The sequence below is a fragment of the Rhinatrema bivittatum genome, chromosome 8 (genome assembly GCF_901001135.1).
Source record: "Rhinatrema bivittatum chromosome 8, aRhiBiv1.1, whole genome shotgun sequence".
Lineage (NCBI taxonomy): Eukaryota > Metazoa > Chordata > Amphibia > Gymnophiona > Rhinatrematidae > Rhinatrema > Rhinatrema bivittatum.
Genome location: NC_042622.1, coordinates 182694434 through 182714154, shown reverse-complemented (window position 1 = coordinate 182714154; position 19721 = coordinate 182694434). Strand labels below are relative to the sequence as shown.

The window sequence follows — 19721 nt, the reverse complement described above, 5'->3', positions numbered from 1 at the left end:
AATCTTGGAAAATGTTCTCGGGGCGGTGGCTAAGCCAAAAGGCAGTGCCCAGAACTGATAATGGCGACCCAGTACCTCAAAGCATAGGAAACGGTGTTCTTGATGGATTGGAATTTGTAGGTAGGTCTCGGATAGGTCCAGGGAAGATAAGAACTCTCCCGATTGTACGACCATTATAAAGGAGCGTAGGGTTTCCATGCAGAAATGATTTGCTCGTGGATGTTGGTTGATGCTTTTGAGTCCCAGGATGGAGTGAAAGGAACCTTCCTTTTTGGGTACATGAAATAGATGGAATAATGTCTCGTATTTTCCTGGGGTACAGTTTCTGGGATTATAGTCCTCATCCTGAGGAGGCTTAGAGTAGTCTCCACTGCCTGCTTCTTTTGCTGGGAGTGGCAAGAAGACATCATGAATATGTCCTGAGGAGTGCTTTGTAATTAAAATGCATATCCTTCTCGTATGACCTTCTGTACCCATTTGTCCTAAGTGATCTTGACTCACCACTGGTAGAAGAGGGACAGTCGACCCCCTATCTCCTCTTTCCAAGGGTGAGTCAGCAAAATTTCATTGGGGGGATTCGGGGTGAAACTGAGCCTGCCACTCTTTGAAGGACTGCCACTCTACGAAAGGACTGAGATCTTCCAAAATGCTGAAACCTCTGAAATGTCAAGTTTTTGTAGGAGCGAAAGCATTGGGAGCCCCTGGATTGACCCCTCATAGGCGATGGGGCTCTAACTGCTTTCTCTTATCTTTTGGTAGTCAGGGACCTGGAGATTCGCCCCATTTACTGGCCAGCTTTTCCAGTTCGCTTCAGAAAAGGATTGATCCTTTAAAGGGCATCTTTGTAAGATTTGCCTTGGAGTTTTTGTCTGCTGACCAATTCCGCAGCCATAGCTGTCTTCTGGCCGCCACCACTGAGACCACTAATCTGGCCGAAGTACGGACTAGATTCGAGTCCGTGTCAGCTAAAAAGGCAGCAGCGGGTTCCATAACCGCTCTGGAATTCCCCAAGTCATCCACCTCCTGAGAGAGGAGTAGCCACGAATGAGCTACCAGGGCACAACAAGAAGCAATCTGTAAGGTCATTGCTATTGCATCAGATGCCTGGATTCCATCCGTCTATCGTGTGCATCCTTTAAGGCCGCTCCTCCCTCTACTGGGACAGTTTTTCGCTTAGAGATGGCACAGACCAGCACATCCACTTTAGGGAAATGCAAACGCTCTCTTGCTGCCTGATCCAGTGGGTATAGAGCTTCTAACACTCGTCCTCCTTTAAAACTTGCTTCCGGGGCATCTCATTGCAGGTCATTCAGCTCTTGGATGGCTTCCAGTGCTGGACAGTAGCAAGAGACTTTCTGTAGGGAAATCAGAATGGGATTCTTCTTTGGTTCTGTCAGAGTCCGCCTCAGGAACTCCCAGGGTCTGGGAAATCAGGGCCAGCAATTCGTCTCTATGGAAAAACCGTAACGTGGTCCGATACTGTTCTAAGCCAGGGGGAATTTCCCCATCTTCCAAGGAATCCTTATCCTCTTCTTTGTCAGTGCTGTCCTGGTCCCTGCCAGGGATACCTTTGATGAAGCAAGGCATGCCTCGAGGACTGGTAGAGGAAGGGATTACCGGCTGAGGTTCTGTCCAGACGGGGGCAAGTGAAGTAGTAGACTGCGCCTGTATGAAGGCTTGAAGGCCCTGGAAAAATTCCACTCAAGAGAAGGCAGCCGGGTCCATGTGAGGTACTGGGATAGGTGCTGCTGAATTTCCCTCTCCCATGAATGACCCAGTCACGGGGTACTCAGATCTGGGGTACTTCTAGTTAAAGCTGTGTTTAACCCATCCTTTGAATGGGAGTAGCCAGGCTTAGCAAAGTCTGGGGAGGCCAGCTCTTCCTGGGCTTCCTCACAGTGCTGACATAAGTTGGAATCCAGGTCAGGTGGTGAAGGCCTAATATGACAAGCAGCGCAGAGAGAAGATGCTTGTTTCTTGGCTGCCGGAGCCATTGGCAGCAGTAACCGTGCGTTCTCTTGGCTTGCGCACAGATTTTGGGCGCCTAGGCGGGATACGGTGAGGCGCAAGAATAGCCTGTGGGCCCAGCTTTACTTGTATTCTGTGCTTAGGTTGTGCACAGCGTGCACACAGAGCCAGCACACTGCTCGTACCAACGTTCTATGGAGGGCAATATGGCATGCGCAAGATGGCACTGCTGCGGCCTACCACGCAGTGTGCCAACCAAGCCTAAAACGGGGCTTAGCCAACTGGGAGGGCTGTTCAACCCGCTCAGAAGCCCATTTCCACCTACCCCAACAGGATCGGGAATGACGCCAGTATGGCGCACTGAGCAAGGAGACCGGAGGAAGTCTTACCGAAAACCCCTTCAAACGTCTCTGAATAAGGAGGTAAATCTTCCTCTTTTTTTTTTTTTTTTTTACTTACTTTGGGCTCAGCACTTATCGGCTGAGTACAGAGACAGTCTCCGGCTGCGGGGGAAGAGGGCTTTGGCCATCATCATTGCACTCGGCTTCCTACACCCGCTGCCTTTCTGCTGCTTAAGCAGCAAAGTCCATGCCAGGAGCCGGCTACTGGACCAAGACAAACCTCTGAGGGATCTCTGAAATCACCTCAGGAATTCTCAACTGGGGGAGGGACCTTTAGGTATCACCGCAGGAGAACGGGGCTCAGTCTTTCTCCAATTTAAAAGTAGAATTTCTTCTTCTAAAGGGTACAGCGATCCTGATAGGGAAAGCATGTCCACATCTGATGGGAGACAGAGAGACACTCAAGGGCTGAGGTCACTGTAGGGTTGTATCTAAGATGACGTCAGCTTTGAAACCTGACTCCGTCTCCATCTGCTAGCAGGAGAGCATATAACCCATTGGTCCTGAGTCATCTGGCTATAGGCTAGGAAATCTGCTGTACTGTATGTATACAAGCGCCAAAAAGCAAATTATGCCACTATTGGTATGTAACAATTTATTCTTTATTTGATGGGTTTAGGGTTTGTCAAGGCAGCTTCATAATTATAAATCATATTTTGGAAATTAACAAGCAACTTTGAAGAACATGAAGAGTGGGCCAGCCAGGTGGGTTTGGGTCCCGGTCCTGGGCTTCCACTCCCTGGGTCAGCCATGGCTTGGATGCTGTCAAAATGAGACACCTAGTGGTCAGAGCTAGGGAGGGGGGAGCCCATGATGCCTAGCCCTAGCTCCTAACCCATTGGTCATGAATCCATCTGGCTACACGCTAGGAAATTCAAAACAGCAGACACATCAAATAACACCCAATAATTAAAATTTATAATGATTAAAAAAAATGCTCTCCATATTTGGGAACTTTTGGTTTCCAGTCACCCTGAGATTGTCATAAATTAGCTGGGATGGGGGGGAGGGGATGGGGCACACAAACTTTCTCCCCTCTCTCACATACTCAGACATTCTCCCTCCCACATGTAGTCACACATACTCATGCTCTGACTTTCCCTTCTGCATGCAATCACACACTTGTTCACTCTCTCTGACATGCAGTCACACAAGCTCACTCTCTTCCACATGCAGTCGCACAAGCTCTCTCCTACATGCTCACTCATATGCAGTCACACGCATGCACTATCTTCCACGTGCAGTCACACACGTGTGTTCATTCCCCCACACGCACTGTATCCCTCACACCCAGACACACCTACCCACCCACACCAACTCAAACACACAAATAGCCTGGATCCTTCTCTTATTGGCTGCCATGGGATGGGCTCCGTGGCAGCCTGCTGGGCTTTTTAGTCTTCAACCACCAGCAAGATGAGGTCCACTAGCTGCCACTGGATCTGTGCTCTCTTGGTTGCGGTGGCCTGCTGGATCATGGAGCATGCAGCTGCAGGGGTCACGTTTAACCAAACATCATCTGCTGCTGCCATGGAGCCAGTCTCAGGATAAGAGCTGCAAAATTTGGCCCTGTGGCAACAGAAGATGACATTTGGTTAAACGTGCCTCCTGCTGCCAGCGCATGGAGTGGGGATGTGATCGCCAATATCTAGTGACACATATGCAGCTTGGGGCTGCCTGTTTGAATTGGCAGCATCATTCAGCATCTGCATTCATCTGTTCAGTACTGCTGCCATGCTGTGCCACTAAAAATGGCCTTGCATGCCACGGGTTGCTGACCCCTGGTCCTCGAGTTTGAGCACAGCTGGTGTCTCATTGCTGTGAGGTGCTGAAAGCAGGTCCCAGGTGCTGGCCTGAATCTGATCAGCAGGCAATGGTAACTTTTCCGTGGCACACCTGATCAGGTCTGAAGGCACACCAGTGTGCCATGGAACATTGATTGGAAAACATTGACTTAAATAAAGTTAATAGGCTTGTGTCTGGTTACATGCTTTCCCCTAACATTGATTGCCATGGAAACCCAGCCCTAGAATTCATTACTGTAGTGGTTTAATCAACGAAAAGAGAAGATGTAGATTTCAGAAAATATGTATTTTAATTGCTGTATAAAGAAACATGTCAACAACATGTACAGAATGGATGTTTTTATTAACAATGACCTGGTCTTTGGCCAGCCCAGTGGCTCAAGATTCTGCTTCCTGTGTCAGCCAAGCCTTGGGATGCTGTGTAGAAAGTTCACGGCCCCTGGGACCAGGAAGTCCTAGTTATCACTCAGTAGTGATACCTAGTGCCCAGTCATATGGTCAGCATTACAACTTTCCGGAGAGAACCATGGACTATGGCCCCAGGTCAAAAACTGTTACAGTGGCTGGGCTTAAATAAGTTGGGAGGGATTATGAAAAAAAATAGGGGAAAAAAACCTCTGATAGTTGAGAGTAAAAGCTCATGGTGCCATAGTCCACCAGAGGTCTGTTCTAATTGAGCTGGAATCCTAAAAGAACAGGAAGAAATGGCATGGCCAGAAAACACTAAAATCCCTTGTCTTTGTTTAGGTTTTTCTTTGACATTGCTTCGGATTGCCCAGCTAGTGATACAGTCAATCATAGCCTGTCCTTTATCAGCGATGGTAATGTGCTGGCTTTGCATAGGTTGCTTTGGAACAATCAGGAGAAAATTGGCCAGTATCTCTCTAGCAACAGGTAAGGAGTTTAAACCCTCATTGCTGTTCACTATGTTTAATAAAACTGGGTGGTCTTTGGGTGAATTCATTCTTAAGTTGTGGATAGTCAGAACACTGAACAAATTGCAGCCCCTGTAAGCTCAAGGTGGTACAGGACAGTATTCTTTATTCGGATTGATTTGGGACCAAGACCATTCCAGATAATTTTTTCAGATAAAGGCAGTTACCCCTCCCCAAGTGGACCGCCTAGTACTTTGCTAACCCTCTGTTTTTGCTACCTCTCCTTCACGCACCTCATAACCTTAGCTCAACTGTTTGAACTGTCTGGTACTCCGGGAGGGTCAGGTTATGAGGGAGTTGGTGGTGGAGTGATAAATAAGAGAAGTTTCTCTGTAATGTTCAAGTCTCTTTGCTGAGAGCTGCAGGACAGCTCTTTAGAATTGAAATTGCACCATTTTTTCCACAAGCTGCAATTTTTTCATATGTAAAGAATAAGCATGTAATTGATCTTGTAGGAATGCAGCTATTAAGTTACTCTCAGAAATTTTGACAAGATGCTTAGTTATTGAGCCTATATAAGACTATGCAGTTCCTATTGTAACATTCTCCCCCACCCCATTTCTCATGAGAGGAGTCTCAACATGTAAATATTCCCAACCCTGCAGAAGATTATTAAGAGCTGAATGGCTTGTAAGATGGTTTTGTGATGTCAGCAGTCTATCACACACTGAATAAACCTGCCTTTAAGAGAGGTGGTCTATATTTCTAAATGTAAAGCTTCTGATGAAGTAAATGCAGCCTATAAGCTGTTGCAGGCTACAGATCTCTATACCACTGGAATAGAAAAGCCTGGAGGAGCTAAAATTAGTTTATAGAATAAAAAACTGCTGCTCTTCTGAAAATATTTTAAGTTCTCAGAGACAAAATATATCTAAGTTGCACACAACATGAAGCGAAACAGAGACTCCTGGGCTTAGCAAAAAGGAGATTCTAGATTTATGTTGCATCAAGAGTATTTGATTAAAAAGAACAATATGATGCTTCTTTCAGGGACCATAAAGCAGTGGGCAGGAGACCTTTTGACAAGATGGCAACTCTGCTCGCATACCTGGGACCTCCAGAACACAAACCTGTAGCAGACACACACTGGTCCAGCCTAAATCTCACCAGTTCCAAATTTGAGGAATTCATGACCAGGTAAGCGTCTTGAAATGGTGAATATTTGTGATTATATGTTGCTTTCACTGCTTTCTTCCAGTAAGTTACCAACCTGTGAATGCCGGAATACATAAATACCACTATAACTTAAAAAGGTTTCTGATTAAACTGTTAAAGCTTATTCCACATAAGTACTGTTAAAATAGCTTTAGCAAATACTTAGCTGCTGAGATCTTGCTGGCCCAAATGACGAAGGCTTCCTAATCTTACTTTTAATGTTGTGGTCCATTTCATTAATGGCAGGTGATTCTAATTATTGCAACTTTGAAGTTGACCTTGCTGTTAAATTCACAATTTTCAGGCACCAGGTACATGAAAAAGAGGAGTTTAAGGCGTTAAAAACTCTCAATATCTTCTATCAAGCAGGGACATCAAAAGCTGGAAATCCGGTATTCTATTATATTGCCAGGCGGTAAGAAAAAACTTGTTTCTCTAATCTTCAAAGCTCTGATTAATAGTTCCTATCGCCAGAGTTCTCAAACTTTTAGTAGTGGTCCCACACAGGCCTAAACTCATAAGCCTTTGGCTTTTACATTTGTTCTATCCCCAGTTCCCTACATGTTGCGCTATCTTGTGTTGACCTACCATCTTATTTTACCCTATTAAATCATTCATCTTTCTACAGAAACATAGCTGCAAGGCAGAGTTCTTGGTTTCCTTGTGCTGCTGTAGCGTACAGGATTACGAACTGTAGCACATATGACATGCCAAGGCTATTATGCATTGCTGAATGCATTCTTTGTATATTGTGACGTCAAATAAGCTTCATCACAACTTCAGCGTTTGCAGGAAACTTCTTTTTTGTCTTGTGGGGTATGTTTTTCCTCTCTGCCACAAATGGTTGGCTCCTGATAGAATCTAGTCTGTGTTATACACTGGTAAAAGTTATTTTTTTGTGCATGGGGAAAAATTGTGCGGTATCCATGTGATGTGTTAAGGCATAGCACATGCGAGATGAGGAATAGCATGTGCGAGATAAGGAAATATTGATATTAATTAAAGCTTACTTTATCAAAATATGCTTCCTCTGAAAGCTGATAAATTTGTATAGGTAGCAATCATTATTCTGAGAACTTATCACTGAAACTTTCTTAAAATGTAGCTCTAGGAGATGGGTCACGTGATGCAGTGCAGGGGAAAGCTGTGATTTTCCCTCGCAGCGCCGACCCTCTCGCATCCAGCCCCATCCACGGCATCTATTGCTAAGGCAACTTACGGAGAGATTTGGGAACTTATCCTGAACTTCATTAGAGCCTGGTGAGCGATATGGCAGCTCGACTAAGCAGAAAGAGAAGGAAAACGCAAGCCGCGCGGTCCAGAGGCGCAATCTAATATGGCGCCGGCCACCCCACCCCCGCCGATAACGGCAGCGATCACTGAAATAAAAGCTGCAATCACGGAGCTGTTGGGCCCAGAATTAAAAGGTATATCAGATAAACTTACGGAACTTGCATCTGCGTTTGCGGGGTGTGAGGCGCGATTTTCAATCTTAGAGCAGCGTGTGTCTGACTTGCAGGATGGAGCACAAGTGGTGGGGGCTGATGTGACCGCACTTAAATTGGCGGTTGCAAAGCAGGCCGACCGTCTTGAGGATTTAGAGAACCGGTCTTGCCGGTCTAATTTGCGTTTCTTGGGCCTCCCAGAATCCATCCCGGATAAAGATCTAGCGACTTTCCTAGAGGGCTGGCTTCACAAAGAATTGGGCCTCACACATGCGCATGGGCCCCTCCGTATCGAACGAGCACACCGTCTAGGCCAGAAATGGGCCTCCGACCTGAGACCCCGAATTGTCATCGCAAAAATTTTCAACTATGCGCACAAGGGTAAAATTCTACAGGCTACCAGGGCTGGGAAAGCGTTGATGTATGACAACAAGAAAGTTATGGTCTTTCAAGATTTTTCTGCCGCCCTGTCTGCGAAACGCCGTGTCTTAGCCCCTGTCTGCACCCAACTTATCAATTCGGGATTTCGAGCCACGTTAGTGTACCCGGCTCGCCTGCGGGTGGTAACACGAGAAGGAGTCCAATGGTTCATGGAGCTCACAGAGGCACAAGCATTTTTGCGAGCTTCCTCCAATTTGGGAAGTCAGAGGTCTCCTAGCAGAAGTAATGACCCAGACTGAACATTATGGGACTGTCTGAATTTCTGTATTGCTGTTTGGCTGGCTGAGTTTTGGGCCTGACCCATTGACTTCTCTTTGCAGCTTTTGCGGGACGATTTTTGATTGTTAGTTTCCCAATAATGGGACCTAACCTAGAGGTTCCTGTTCTTGAAATACTCTCAATGTTCTTCAGTTGTTCTACACACGAGAGTGCCTTATTAAGGGCCATTTGGGCCACCACTTAATACATTAGTCTGGTTGGATGGGGCTGGAATGCTTGGGGTAGGGGGGAGGGTGGGTGGTTGTATGCATGGTGGTGACTTCCATCTGTGAAAGAATGAATGCGGGGGTGGGATGGGAGGATGGGGGGGGGGGGGGGGAGAAAGGGATTGGTATGTATTTGGCAATTTATAAATTCCATGCCAGTTGATATAGAAGTAATCATATATAGTATCCACAAACTGATGACACAGAAGGGCTTTGGCTGGGAGAGCCTTCCTGTTACTGTTATGTGTTTGCTGAACATAATGTCTGCATTTTTTTAAGATCTCGCCAGTTAGTGGAATTCGTTTCCTATCGTGGAATGTGTGTGGCATAAATTCGCCCATTAAGAGGTCAAAAATATTGAATCATCTTAAGAAGAAACAGGTTGATGTAGCGTTTCTACAAGAAACTCATCTTACAGATGTAGAACATGCAAAACTCTGTAGGGGATGGGTGGGTGATGCTTACTATGCATCGGTATCCTCTAGATCAGCCGGGATAGCCATATTGTTTGGTAAACAGGGTACCATTTACTGTTTTACAAGAGTTAAGAGACCCTCAAGGTCGTTATCTGGTATTAGTTACAAAAATTTTCAATGTCCCACTAATACTTTGCAATATTTATGCTCCTAAAAATGATACTGTGGGCTTTTTGCGAGAATTACAAGGCTTGCTGCTCCCATACTTAGATGATTTAATTATACTGGGGGGGGATTTTAATGCAGTTAGAGACTTACAACTTGATAAATCTACTATTAGCCCTAGAGATCGGGTACTTAGTAATAGTTTAATGCAGCTTGAACAGTCTGTTCATCTCCTCGATGTGTGGAGGATATTACATCCCAATGAGCGAGACTTTACTCATTTATCCCGTGCCCATGCGACTTGGTCTCGCTTGGACTATTTTTTTTATAAGTGATAGATTCTTTACAAATGTTAATGATACTTGTATAGGCGATATACTTCTATCTGATCATGCTCCAATATGGCTTGATGTGCAGATCTCCCCTTCTGCACCCATAAAACACCTCTGGAGATATCCTTATTTTCTAGCTGATGACATTTCTTTCCAGGAATACTTACGTTCGCGTTGGAAAGACTATGCAACCCTTAATGGGGACACACGTCTGATCCTGTACTTTTCTGGTACACCGCTAAAGCGGTATTACGAGGAGATATTATTTCCTATGTCGCATGTAGACGGAAAGTATTGGATCAGAGTCTTCTTACTTTAAGTAACCAGTTGCAGGCTCTTAAGTGTCGTTTGGCCAATGCCAATCTCCCTGGAGACAGAGAAGCCTATCGTACGTTACAGGGGAAAATTAACACTTTGCTTCATCAGAGAGCAAAAAAGAGTCTACTCTATTATCAGTACCAAATGCATAAATATAGTAATAAGTCAGGACGCCTATTACATAATTTAATCAAGGCCTCTCGAACCACTCGGCACATTCCTGCAATTCACACTGACACAGGGGGTCTGCTCACAGATACTAAGGATATTCTCGCTCAATTTAAGTCATTTTTCTCCACATTATATACAACTGAGGGATGGAATCCAGAGGCCTGTGCTCAGTTCTGTGCGAAGCTTAATTTGCCAGTTCTCAAGACTGAACAAAGTGAGAGGCTTAACCGGCCCCTTGAGCAGGAAGAAGTACAACTGGCGATTAAACAGTCCAAACGTTTTAAAGCGCCAGGTCCCGATGGCTTTACTGCAGAGTTTTATAAAAGTCTTGCTGATTTAATCAGCCCAATAATGGCTCAGACTTTTACTACATTAATTGCTCAAGGGCAGTACCCAAGCCATGTTAATCAAGCTCATATTACCCTCATAGTCAAACCGGGCAAGGATGCTACTTCTCTGACCTCATATCGGCCAATCTCGTTGCTTAATGCTGATCAGAAGTTATTGGCTAAAATTTTGGCAGATCGATTGGCTGAAGTACTTCCCACACTGATTGGATATAACCAGGTGGGATTTGTTCGAAAAAGATATGCTCTAACTAACATTCGAAAGATCCTGGCGGCAATGGAAATGAGCCAGATTATGGAAGAGCCGTATCTTCTGATCAACTTTGATGCAGAGAAGGCCTTTGATCGGGTGGAGTTGGGCTATCTCTTTCATTTTGCAAGAGCTGGGGTTTAATGGATGGTTCTTTGAAGCTATTCGTCTCCTGTATTGTGATCCCACTGCTGTTATTGTTGCTAATAATTCTCAATCGGAGGTGTTTTCTATTGCTCGTGGTACTCGACAGGGGTGTCCCTTATCACCGTTGCTCTTTCTATTACAGCTGGAACCCCTGTTACTGTCCATTCTGAATACAGCAAATATTAGAGGTATTCGTATGCAAACTGAAATTTTTAAATATGTAGCATTTGCTGACGATGTGATGATTTTTCTGACTAATCCCCAGTGCTCTTTGCCGCCATTGATGCAGCTCCTTACTGAGTTTGGGGGATTTGCGGGCCTCCGACTTAATCTTAATAAATCTGAGGTATTGGCGTTTCCTGCTACACTTCGAGAGGGTTGGCCTGGTGAGTTTCCGCTGAGGTGGGCTGATGGATCACTCCGCTATTTAGGGGTGATCATCCCATACTCTCCCAATAGTCTTTATAATGCCAATGTCAAGCCCCTACTCCAAGTTACACTAGACAAGCTCCGCACTTGGCATAACTTACCTCTCTCCTTATGTGGACGTCTTAATTTATTCAAGATGGTGATACTACCAAAATGGTTGTTTCTTTTGCAAAACCTACCTCTTTTGATTAGACGTCCGGATCACCACTTCGAACCTTTTTATGGAAGGGAGGGAAAGCCCGCATACCTTTAGCTGATCTTAAGGAGCGCTGGGGAGAGGGAGGTCTGGGAGTCCCGGATTTACAGATATATAATTTGGCATGCAATCTTCGTATTATACGGGATTGGCTGCTTGACCGGTCTTCCTATGTTCACATCTCAGCGGAGTCGGCATTGGTAGCCCCTAATGCACTCTCCTATGTTGTTCAGGCTCCATCACAAGATCTCCCTTCCTTTTTACTTCATTCCCCCTCTATTAAGCCGATACGGGATACTTGGCGGGTTGCCACTAAGTTGTTGAAGACACCTCGGATGTGTATTCCGTTGTTGCCTATACAGGGGAATAGTGCTTTTATCCCTGGATCCTAGACCAAAGGGTTTCAAAAATGGCACACACAGGATATTACTCGATTGGGTCATGTACTTAATTGTGATGGACAGCTGTTTACTTTTCTTGAATTAAGATCTATGTATAAATTAGATGCGTCACATATCTTTCCTTATCTCCAGCTCAAGCATTATTTTCAGTCATTGCCTTTGGACCCTGGTCCCGTGGAGGTCTTTAACTCCTTGAATAAGGTACTACGCCTTAAAGATCAACGGGCTCCCTCTTTGTCTCAGTATTATAAAAGTTTAAAATCAATCAAGCGGGTTGAACCCTATACAGTACTGCTTGACCGCTGGAATAAGGATGGGGGTATTTGTTCTCACTGTTTCTATTTTAAAGGCGAGCTTTGGAAGAATAAACCATATCACAGTGAGTATGTATTATCGGGAGATGCAATATAAATTTTTAAGAAGAGCCTATATTTCCTCAAATAGCCCATCGTTCGGATTTGGCCATAAATGCGCTCTGTGGTAAATGTCAGGGGGCCATTGGTAATTTATCCCACTCTTTTTGGGCCTGCCCCCGTATCCATCGATACTGGGGCCGTATTGCTTCTTATTTAATGGAGCTGTTGGGAGTTAGTTTGCCCATTACACCATTACTTTTTCTTTTTGGTCATTTCCCACGTATCCCATTGAAGAAAGGACACCGTCTTCTGATTCACAAAGCTTGTCTTGTGGGGAAAAAAGTAATATTGTTGCATTGGCGTGACTCTAATATTCCTTCCTTTTGGACTTGGCATAATCATTTGCATCACCTGCTACGAATGGAGGAACTGTGCTCACGTGCAACCCCTCGATCTCGCAGGCAATTTTTGCTGATTTGGGAGCCTTACTTGCAATCTCTACCTCATCGATCCCGAAGCTTGGTCATCAATGATTGCTGAAGACTTCTTAGAGCCAGCCTCTTGTGGAACTTTAATAAGGTTCAACTTCCTGATGGGCTGAATACTGGCATGGACTTTTTTCCTTTTGATACTTGCCTAGTAATATAGGGAAGGGAGGGAGGGTTAGGGGGGTTGGCTGGGAGTTCTGCGTTAATATGTTATTGATAATGCTAGGCCTGAGTAGAAGTCAGTACACAACTTCACCAGGCCGCAACCATTTCTGTACTTTGTGATAATGTTAGTACAATTAATAGAAAATTGTTTAACAATAAAATGTAGCTCTAGACAACAGACAGGCCTCAAAGTTGGAGAAACCCTTGACTTATTGGTACATATAGAGAGAGCATATAGTGGGTTGAACGTTGTACGTTTTTTGGACTGCTTATTTAATCTTTCATAGTAGGGCTCTGATCCATGGGTTTTGGGTAGAGTCTGTTTTTTTCCTGAGATGACTCAGTAGGCTTTATGCACTGCGAAGAATAAATGTTTCTTGCACACAGTACAGCAAAAACAAGAGGAAAATAACATTTTTGTTTTTGAAATAGGCTAGACATTCTCTGAAGGAAATGGTATTTAATAGCACTGTAGGTGTACAGCTGAGAAGCTCAGCATAACGGTCATTGTTTCTCTTTAAAATAATTTAACTTGATGTAGGAAATCTAGGACTTTGCCATGAGTTCAGTGGTCTTGTAGAAAACCTGCAATGGTCCGACCATAAATCAGTTGTTTATACAGATTTTTAAGTACCTTCATCTTAAACATGAATGTTTATAATGTTATTTTAGTGTGGTCCCTTGAGAATGGTGGTGTGAGCTTGGCATCGGAAATGCTGAGCTCAGCAAACGCCCTTTTGCCAGCAGTTACCTTATACCCCGAGTATCAGCCTGTGAAGGACAGTTCAGGATCATTTCTGCTGTAGACATTATCTGATCACATTTCCTGGGACAGCAGTCATCCTCACAGTCAATATGAAAGATTCAGTAATTAAAGAGAAACTTAAGTCTTAAACTAAATTCACAATGTGTTGTGTGAAAGGCTCTGGGAGACATCCCTTTTATCCTTTTATAGCCGCCTAATCTCCTTTGGGCACGTATCCTCAGAAATGCTGCTTAGTTTCGGGCTGATGCAGTAAAGTGCGCACTGTTAGCCCCCGGTTGGACGCGCATTTTCGATGCGCTATTTTTACCCCTTATTCAGTAAGGGGTAATAGCACGTGGAAAATGCACGGCCAACCCCCCCGAAACTAATAGCGCCCACAACATGCAAATGCATGTTGATGGGCGCTATTTTACTTTCAGAAATTAACACCTGCCAAAGGCAGGAGTTAATTTCGGCCGGCACCAGGAAAGTGTGCAGAAAAGCAGAAAAAACTGCTTTTCTATACACCCTCCGACTTAATATCATAGCGATATTAAGTCGGAGGCCCCAAAAATAAAAAAGAATTTAAAATTAAAAAAAATGTTAAATCTAACTGCGGGTTGGAAGATGGACGCTCAGTTTTGCCGGCGTCCATTTTCTGAACCTGTAGCTGTCAGCGGGTTCAAGAACCGATGCCGGTAAAATTGCATATTTTTTCTTTCTGAATCGTGCGCCCAGGAGAGTGGCCTGGGCATGCGTCGGGAGAGCAGGCGCTCGCCGGCTCTCCCTCGGGTTTTTCTGTATTGGCCCGTTTGTTAGCACAGTTTAATATTGCAAAGAATGAAAGAATGAGTCCCAAACATTAATTGCAGTTTCTTATCGCCTATTTCTTTATGCATGGAGGTACGTTTTTGCTTTGTGATTTGGTTATATTTATAATGCAAAAACAAAGCAGTGAAACATTTTTCCTTTTCATGCTCTCATCTGAAATATGAGCACCTTCTCATCCTTTCTTACTGTTTCATGTTTTTCCTGTCAGGGGACAGGGCAGGTGATTATCTTCCCCTTTTTTACCCTTAGCATTCTTTCTGGGGCCCCTTCCTTCTCCCTCAGTTATTCAGGAGAACCCTGGCAGGGGACACCATCTGAGATACATATGCTTAACCCTTTATCCCAGGACAAGCAGGATGCTAGTCCTCACATATGGGTGACTGAAGAAACAGCAAGGAAGGCTGTCTAACAAAGCCGTGAGGGCAACAAAACAGGATTAGCAGCCAATGTCCAAAAAATAGGATTTCTTTATTGCAAAGTGACACGAGTGTGTAAAAAGTGCCCAACTCTGGCCGAGTTTCGCCCTCTCACAGTGGGGCTACATCAGGGGCTACAACATATAAATAACACACATTAATAAATAATAAAAAAATCATAAAAACATAATTCATAAAAACGAATAAAATGGTAACATAGAAAATGTGGTGTAACATACAGAATATGACAAATTGAATGTGATCAACACAGCAAAAATATGGCCTTTACCTCAACTCAATTCGTGTATTGGATGAAAGAAATCAAGTCTTAAAAAAGACTATGCATTAAGTAGTCTGAAAAATAAAAAGTAAGACTCATTGAGCTGGCATGTTATAAAATATAAAAAAGGTGATAATGAAAATTAATACACAATTTTTTGAATCATGTGTTAAAACTTAAAAATATAACTCTGAATAAAAATGTGTACCTTTTGACATTAAAAACTTGCGATGTGTATGCACTATTGAATTGGCTCAAAAAACTCATTGACAGCGATGTCACTGTTTTTTCATGTATTCATCAGTACAAGGTAGTCAATGTACCGGTATCTTTTAGAAAAGATATATTATTGAACACAATTAAAACATGTAACTCAGCAATACCTTTAAAATGTAACCATAAACAAAAGTAATAATATGATTACTATTCAATTGTGCATGGTGTAGAGACCACTTAAAAATATAAGTCCGAATAATACTCAAAGGAAAAACTGAAAAAAAATATATAAACTGAAAAAAAATATATTGATGGACATAAAATGTCTGAGAATGTGTGAAAACAAAAGCAACTGACATGGTTAAACTACAGCTTAGCAAATAAATCATTCTAAAAAAATACTGTGCCATGAAAAATATCAGCTATGAGTGAACGCTTCTGAAATGTGCAAAAATCACTTATAAAACCAAGTTATATAATTCTATTCGTGACATCAAACTTAGATAGCAAAAAGTATGTAAAAAAAATTAAATAACTTGTGCTTTAAACTTGTGATAGTAAAATAAACAGTAATATAGCTTTACGCTAATGCACTATCATCATTTTTTTCTGATTGAAGGCGCAAAAGGCGCCAAAAAACATTTCTCAATCAAGGAGAGGGGGCGTGGTTTTGAATCGCTTTTACTATGACTGCGGAGATAAATAAATCAAATATGCACACGTCTTCAAAATGCTGGTGTCTTTTGAAAAAAATAGAAACGTTACTGAAATGTATATCAGTGCGCTATCCGATTAAAATAGACTCTAATACAAATCATAATTTAACGAACAGTGTTGGATTGAATGTAATGCAAGAAAAATAACAAACTTGTGTGAGTGATGTACAATAGTCCGTGTTTTATGGACATTCGTGAAATACTAAACGAAATGAAATTGAAAATGTAACACAAATACAAAAAATGATTAAAATGATTAAAATGATGAATCATGACTGTACAAATGACATTAGAAATTTAGACTGGTTGTGCTAGTGAAGAATAAATCTAGTGCTGAATAATTAAATCTTAAAATTGTTACCGTGTCGTGACGATGCGATTAAAGAATATAGTAATGCAGAATTAAATTCGTGACAACTATCGATAATAAATAATGTGCCCATTGATGACCAGAAACAAAAAATAATTTAAATAACTTACGCTTTAAGTTTGTGACAGCACGCATAGACGGCAGCATAGCTTTACCTTGACTCAAAACAATGGAATGTGAAGACGCTGTCATTTTTTTAAGGCGCAAAACCGCGCCAAAACAGTTGTCAATCAAGGGGAGGGGGCGTGGTTTTAAAATACCCGTATGTGCTGAAACGCTACGGAAATAAACTTGTACACGTATTCAAAGTGCCAATGTGATACAAAAATGGAAAGCTGACTGAGATATATATCAATGCAATATTTTTGTAAAAATGTGATGCGCAAAAAAATAGCTAAGATGTGTGAGTGATGTGCGGACAATGCTGAAATGAAATCAAAATATAGACAGAAACGCTCCTACAAATTAGAAAACATGGTGTAGAGACCACTGAAAATTATAAGTCCGAATAATACTCAAAAGGAAAACTGGAAAAAATATATTAATGGACATAAAATGTCTGAGAATGTGTGAAAACAAAAGCAACTGACATGGTTAAACTACAGCTGTGCAAATAAATCATTCTAAAAAAATGCTGTGCCATGAAAATATGATTGGAGATGAAAAATATCAGCTATGAGTGAACGCTTCTGAAATGTGCAAAAATCACTTATAAAACCAAGTTATATAATTCTATTCGTGACATCAAACTTAAATAGCAAAAAGTATGTCGAAAAAAATTAAATAGCTTGTGCTTTAAACTTGTGATAGCAAAATAGACAGTAATATAGCTTTACACAAAAGCACTATCATTTTTTTCTGATTGAAGGCGCCAAAAAACACTTCTCAATCAAAGAGAGGGGGCGTGGTTTTGAATCGCTTTTACTATGACTGCGGAGATAAATAGCTGTATTCAAATATCATGCACACGTCTTCAAAATATTAGTGTCTTTTGAAAAAATAGAAACATTACTGAAATGTGTATCAGTGCGCTATCCGATTAAAATAGACTCTAATACAAATCATAATTTAACGAACAGTGTTGGATTGAATGTAATGCAAGACAAATAAAGTTGTGTGAGTGATGTACAATAGTCCGTGTTTTATGGACATTCTTGAAATACTAGGCGAAATGAAATTGAAAATGTAATACAAATACAAAAGTGATTAAAATGATTAATCATGACTGTACAAATGACATTAGAAATTTAGTCTGGTTGTGCTAGTGAAGAATAAATCTAGTGCTGAATAACTAAATCTTAAAATTGTTACCGTGTCGTGATGATGCGATTTAAAGAATATAGTAATGCAGAATTAAATTCGTGACAACTATTGATAGCAAATAATGTGCCCATTGATGACAGAAACAGAAAGAAATTTAAATAACTTACGCTTTAAGTTTGTGACAGCACGCATAGACGGCAGCATAGCTTTACCTTGTGGACTCAAAACAATGGAATATGAAGACGCTGTCATTTTTTTAAAGAAGCAAAACCGCGCCAAAACAGTTGTCAATCAAAGGAAGGGGGCGTGGTTTTAAAATACCCGTATGTGCTGAAACGCTACAGAAATAAACTTGTGCACGTATTCAAAATGCCAATGTGATACAAAAATGGAAAGCTGACTGGGATATATATCAATGCAGTGTTTTTGTAAAAATGTGATGCGCAAAAAATAGCTAAGCTGTGTGAGTGATGTGCGGACAATGCTGTAATCAAAATATAGGCGGAAATGCTCCTTCAAATTAGAAGACGAAAAAAAGTGTTCGGATGATTGAACATATGTCTTGTAATATTAAATGACAACATATTGTGATAAATATTATTATTTGATTAATATGAATGATGAACATGGAAAAATATAAAAAATAATAGTGCTAAATTCACTTCGATATCGTGAAGATGCAATTAAAAAATAAATAAATAAAACAAACAAAAAAAAAATTGCAAATATAAAATAAAATAATGTATGAATGAACAAATGAGACACTATATATACATGTATGTGAACAAACAGAAATAAAAGACAAAAATGTCAAATATGTATCTATACATGATTTGAGAGAGCCATACTAAAAAAAATAGGAAGTTGTGGCTACTCGTAATTATAGCTCAATAAATATCAATTAAATAATTAAAAATAGTGAAGTGCTAATGACGGCAAACTTGGAAGACAAGAAATGTAAACCTGAAGGATATAATTTCCAGTTTGTGACAGCGATCATAGATGACAATATAACTTTATCAACTCAAAATGATTTATCAAAAAACGCTGTAGTTACTTTAAAAACGAAAAAAAAGTAAAAACACTGTCAATCAGTGAAAAAAGGGGGGGGGGTTAGATATTCAAATAACCATGTATATCAAACAATGTCGCTCTACTCCATTGTAAGTACGCATCTTCATTAGTGAGTGAAAATATAAAGATGGACATATATATACGTAAATCCACTCATAAACTTAGTGTGAGGAAATGTAACACACATTCGTTGAGGGTTGTAATGATAAATATAATGAACAACACCATATGTAAAAAATAATAAAAATGGAATACACTATTAATACGAAACATGCCAGCTAATAAAACTATAAAATTACATAATAAAAAAGTGTTGAGGTAAAGGATAAAAATGTCAAATGTAAAAAACGCAATAAATAACTAAATGAAATCATAAAAAGACAGAGTAATCTATATCTAAATTTAAACCATGGGGAGCTGTAGCTTTAAAATCAAATATAAATTTCTGTTCCAATTGTAATAACCTAGAGTCTAAATCCCCTCCTCTCCAATTTGGAAAAACATATTGTAATACACAGAATTTGTAATCCTCAAATTTGTGATTTTTCTCAAGGGAATGCGCGACTAAAGGTTTAGTTTCAATTTTCCTATTGATGCTACTTTTATGTTCAATAATTCTCTTGTTCAATTGTCTAATGGTTTTTCCAATGTATATCTTGTTGCATGGACAAAAAACAATATAGACTACAGGTTGGCTTTTACAATTTGTGAAATTTCTCAATTTGAATTGTTTATTATGACCTGGAATTGTCAAAATATCTGTTTTCAAATTCACACCACATATGGAACAATTGCCACAAGGACGATGGCCTGGTGGCCTGATATCTTTTGGACGTGTAACAGGTAAAGCGGAGGGAGAAATATATTCTTTGATATTTTTTTCTCTTTTATTGGCAATCATTAAGTTTTTGCCTTCAAAACATGGTAGCAATTGTAGTATTGACCAGTGTTTTTTTTAGAATATTAGTAACGTGGAAGGACATATGCGTATATG

The 19721-nt window shown here is 41.3% G+C and overlaps 1 protein-coding gene across 8 annotated transcripts in view; it reads left to right on the top strand.

The window, feature by feature from the left end:
- NF1 (neurofibromin 1) overlaps nucleotides 1–19721 on the top strand; it is a 527350-nt gene that overhangs the window by 281586 nt on the left and 226043 nt on the right. For all 8 annotated transcript variants that reach the window (XR_003858146.1, XM_029611915.1, XM_029611920.1 and 5 more), the window contains 3 exons: nucleotides 4922–5068; nucleotides 6100–6246; nucleotides 6569–6679. Coding sequence is in view for 7 of the 8 variants with exons in the window: in XM_029611915.1 (XP_029467775.1) it covers nucleotides 4922–5068; nucleotides 6100–6246; nucleotides 6569–6679 (405 nt within the window). In the remaining variant the exon portion in view is untranslated. The remainder of the gene's footprint in view (nucleotides 1–4921; nucleotides 5069–6099; nucleotides 6247–6568; nucleotides 6680–19721) is intronic.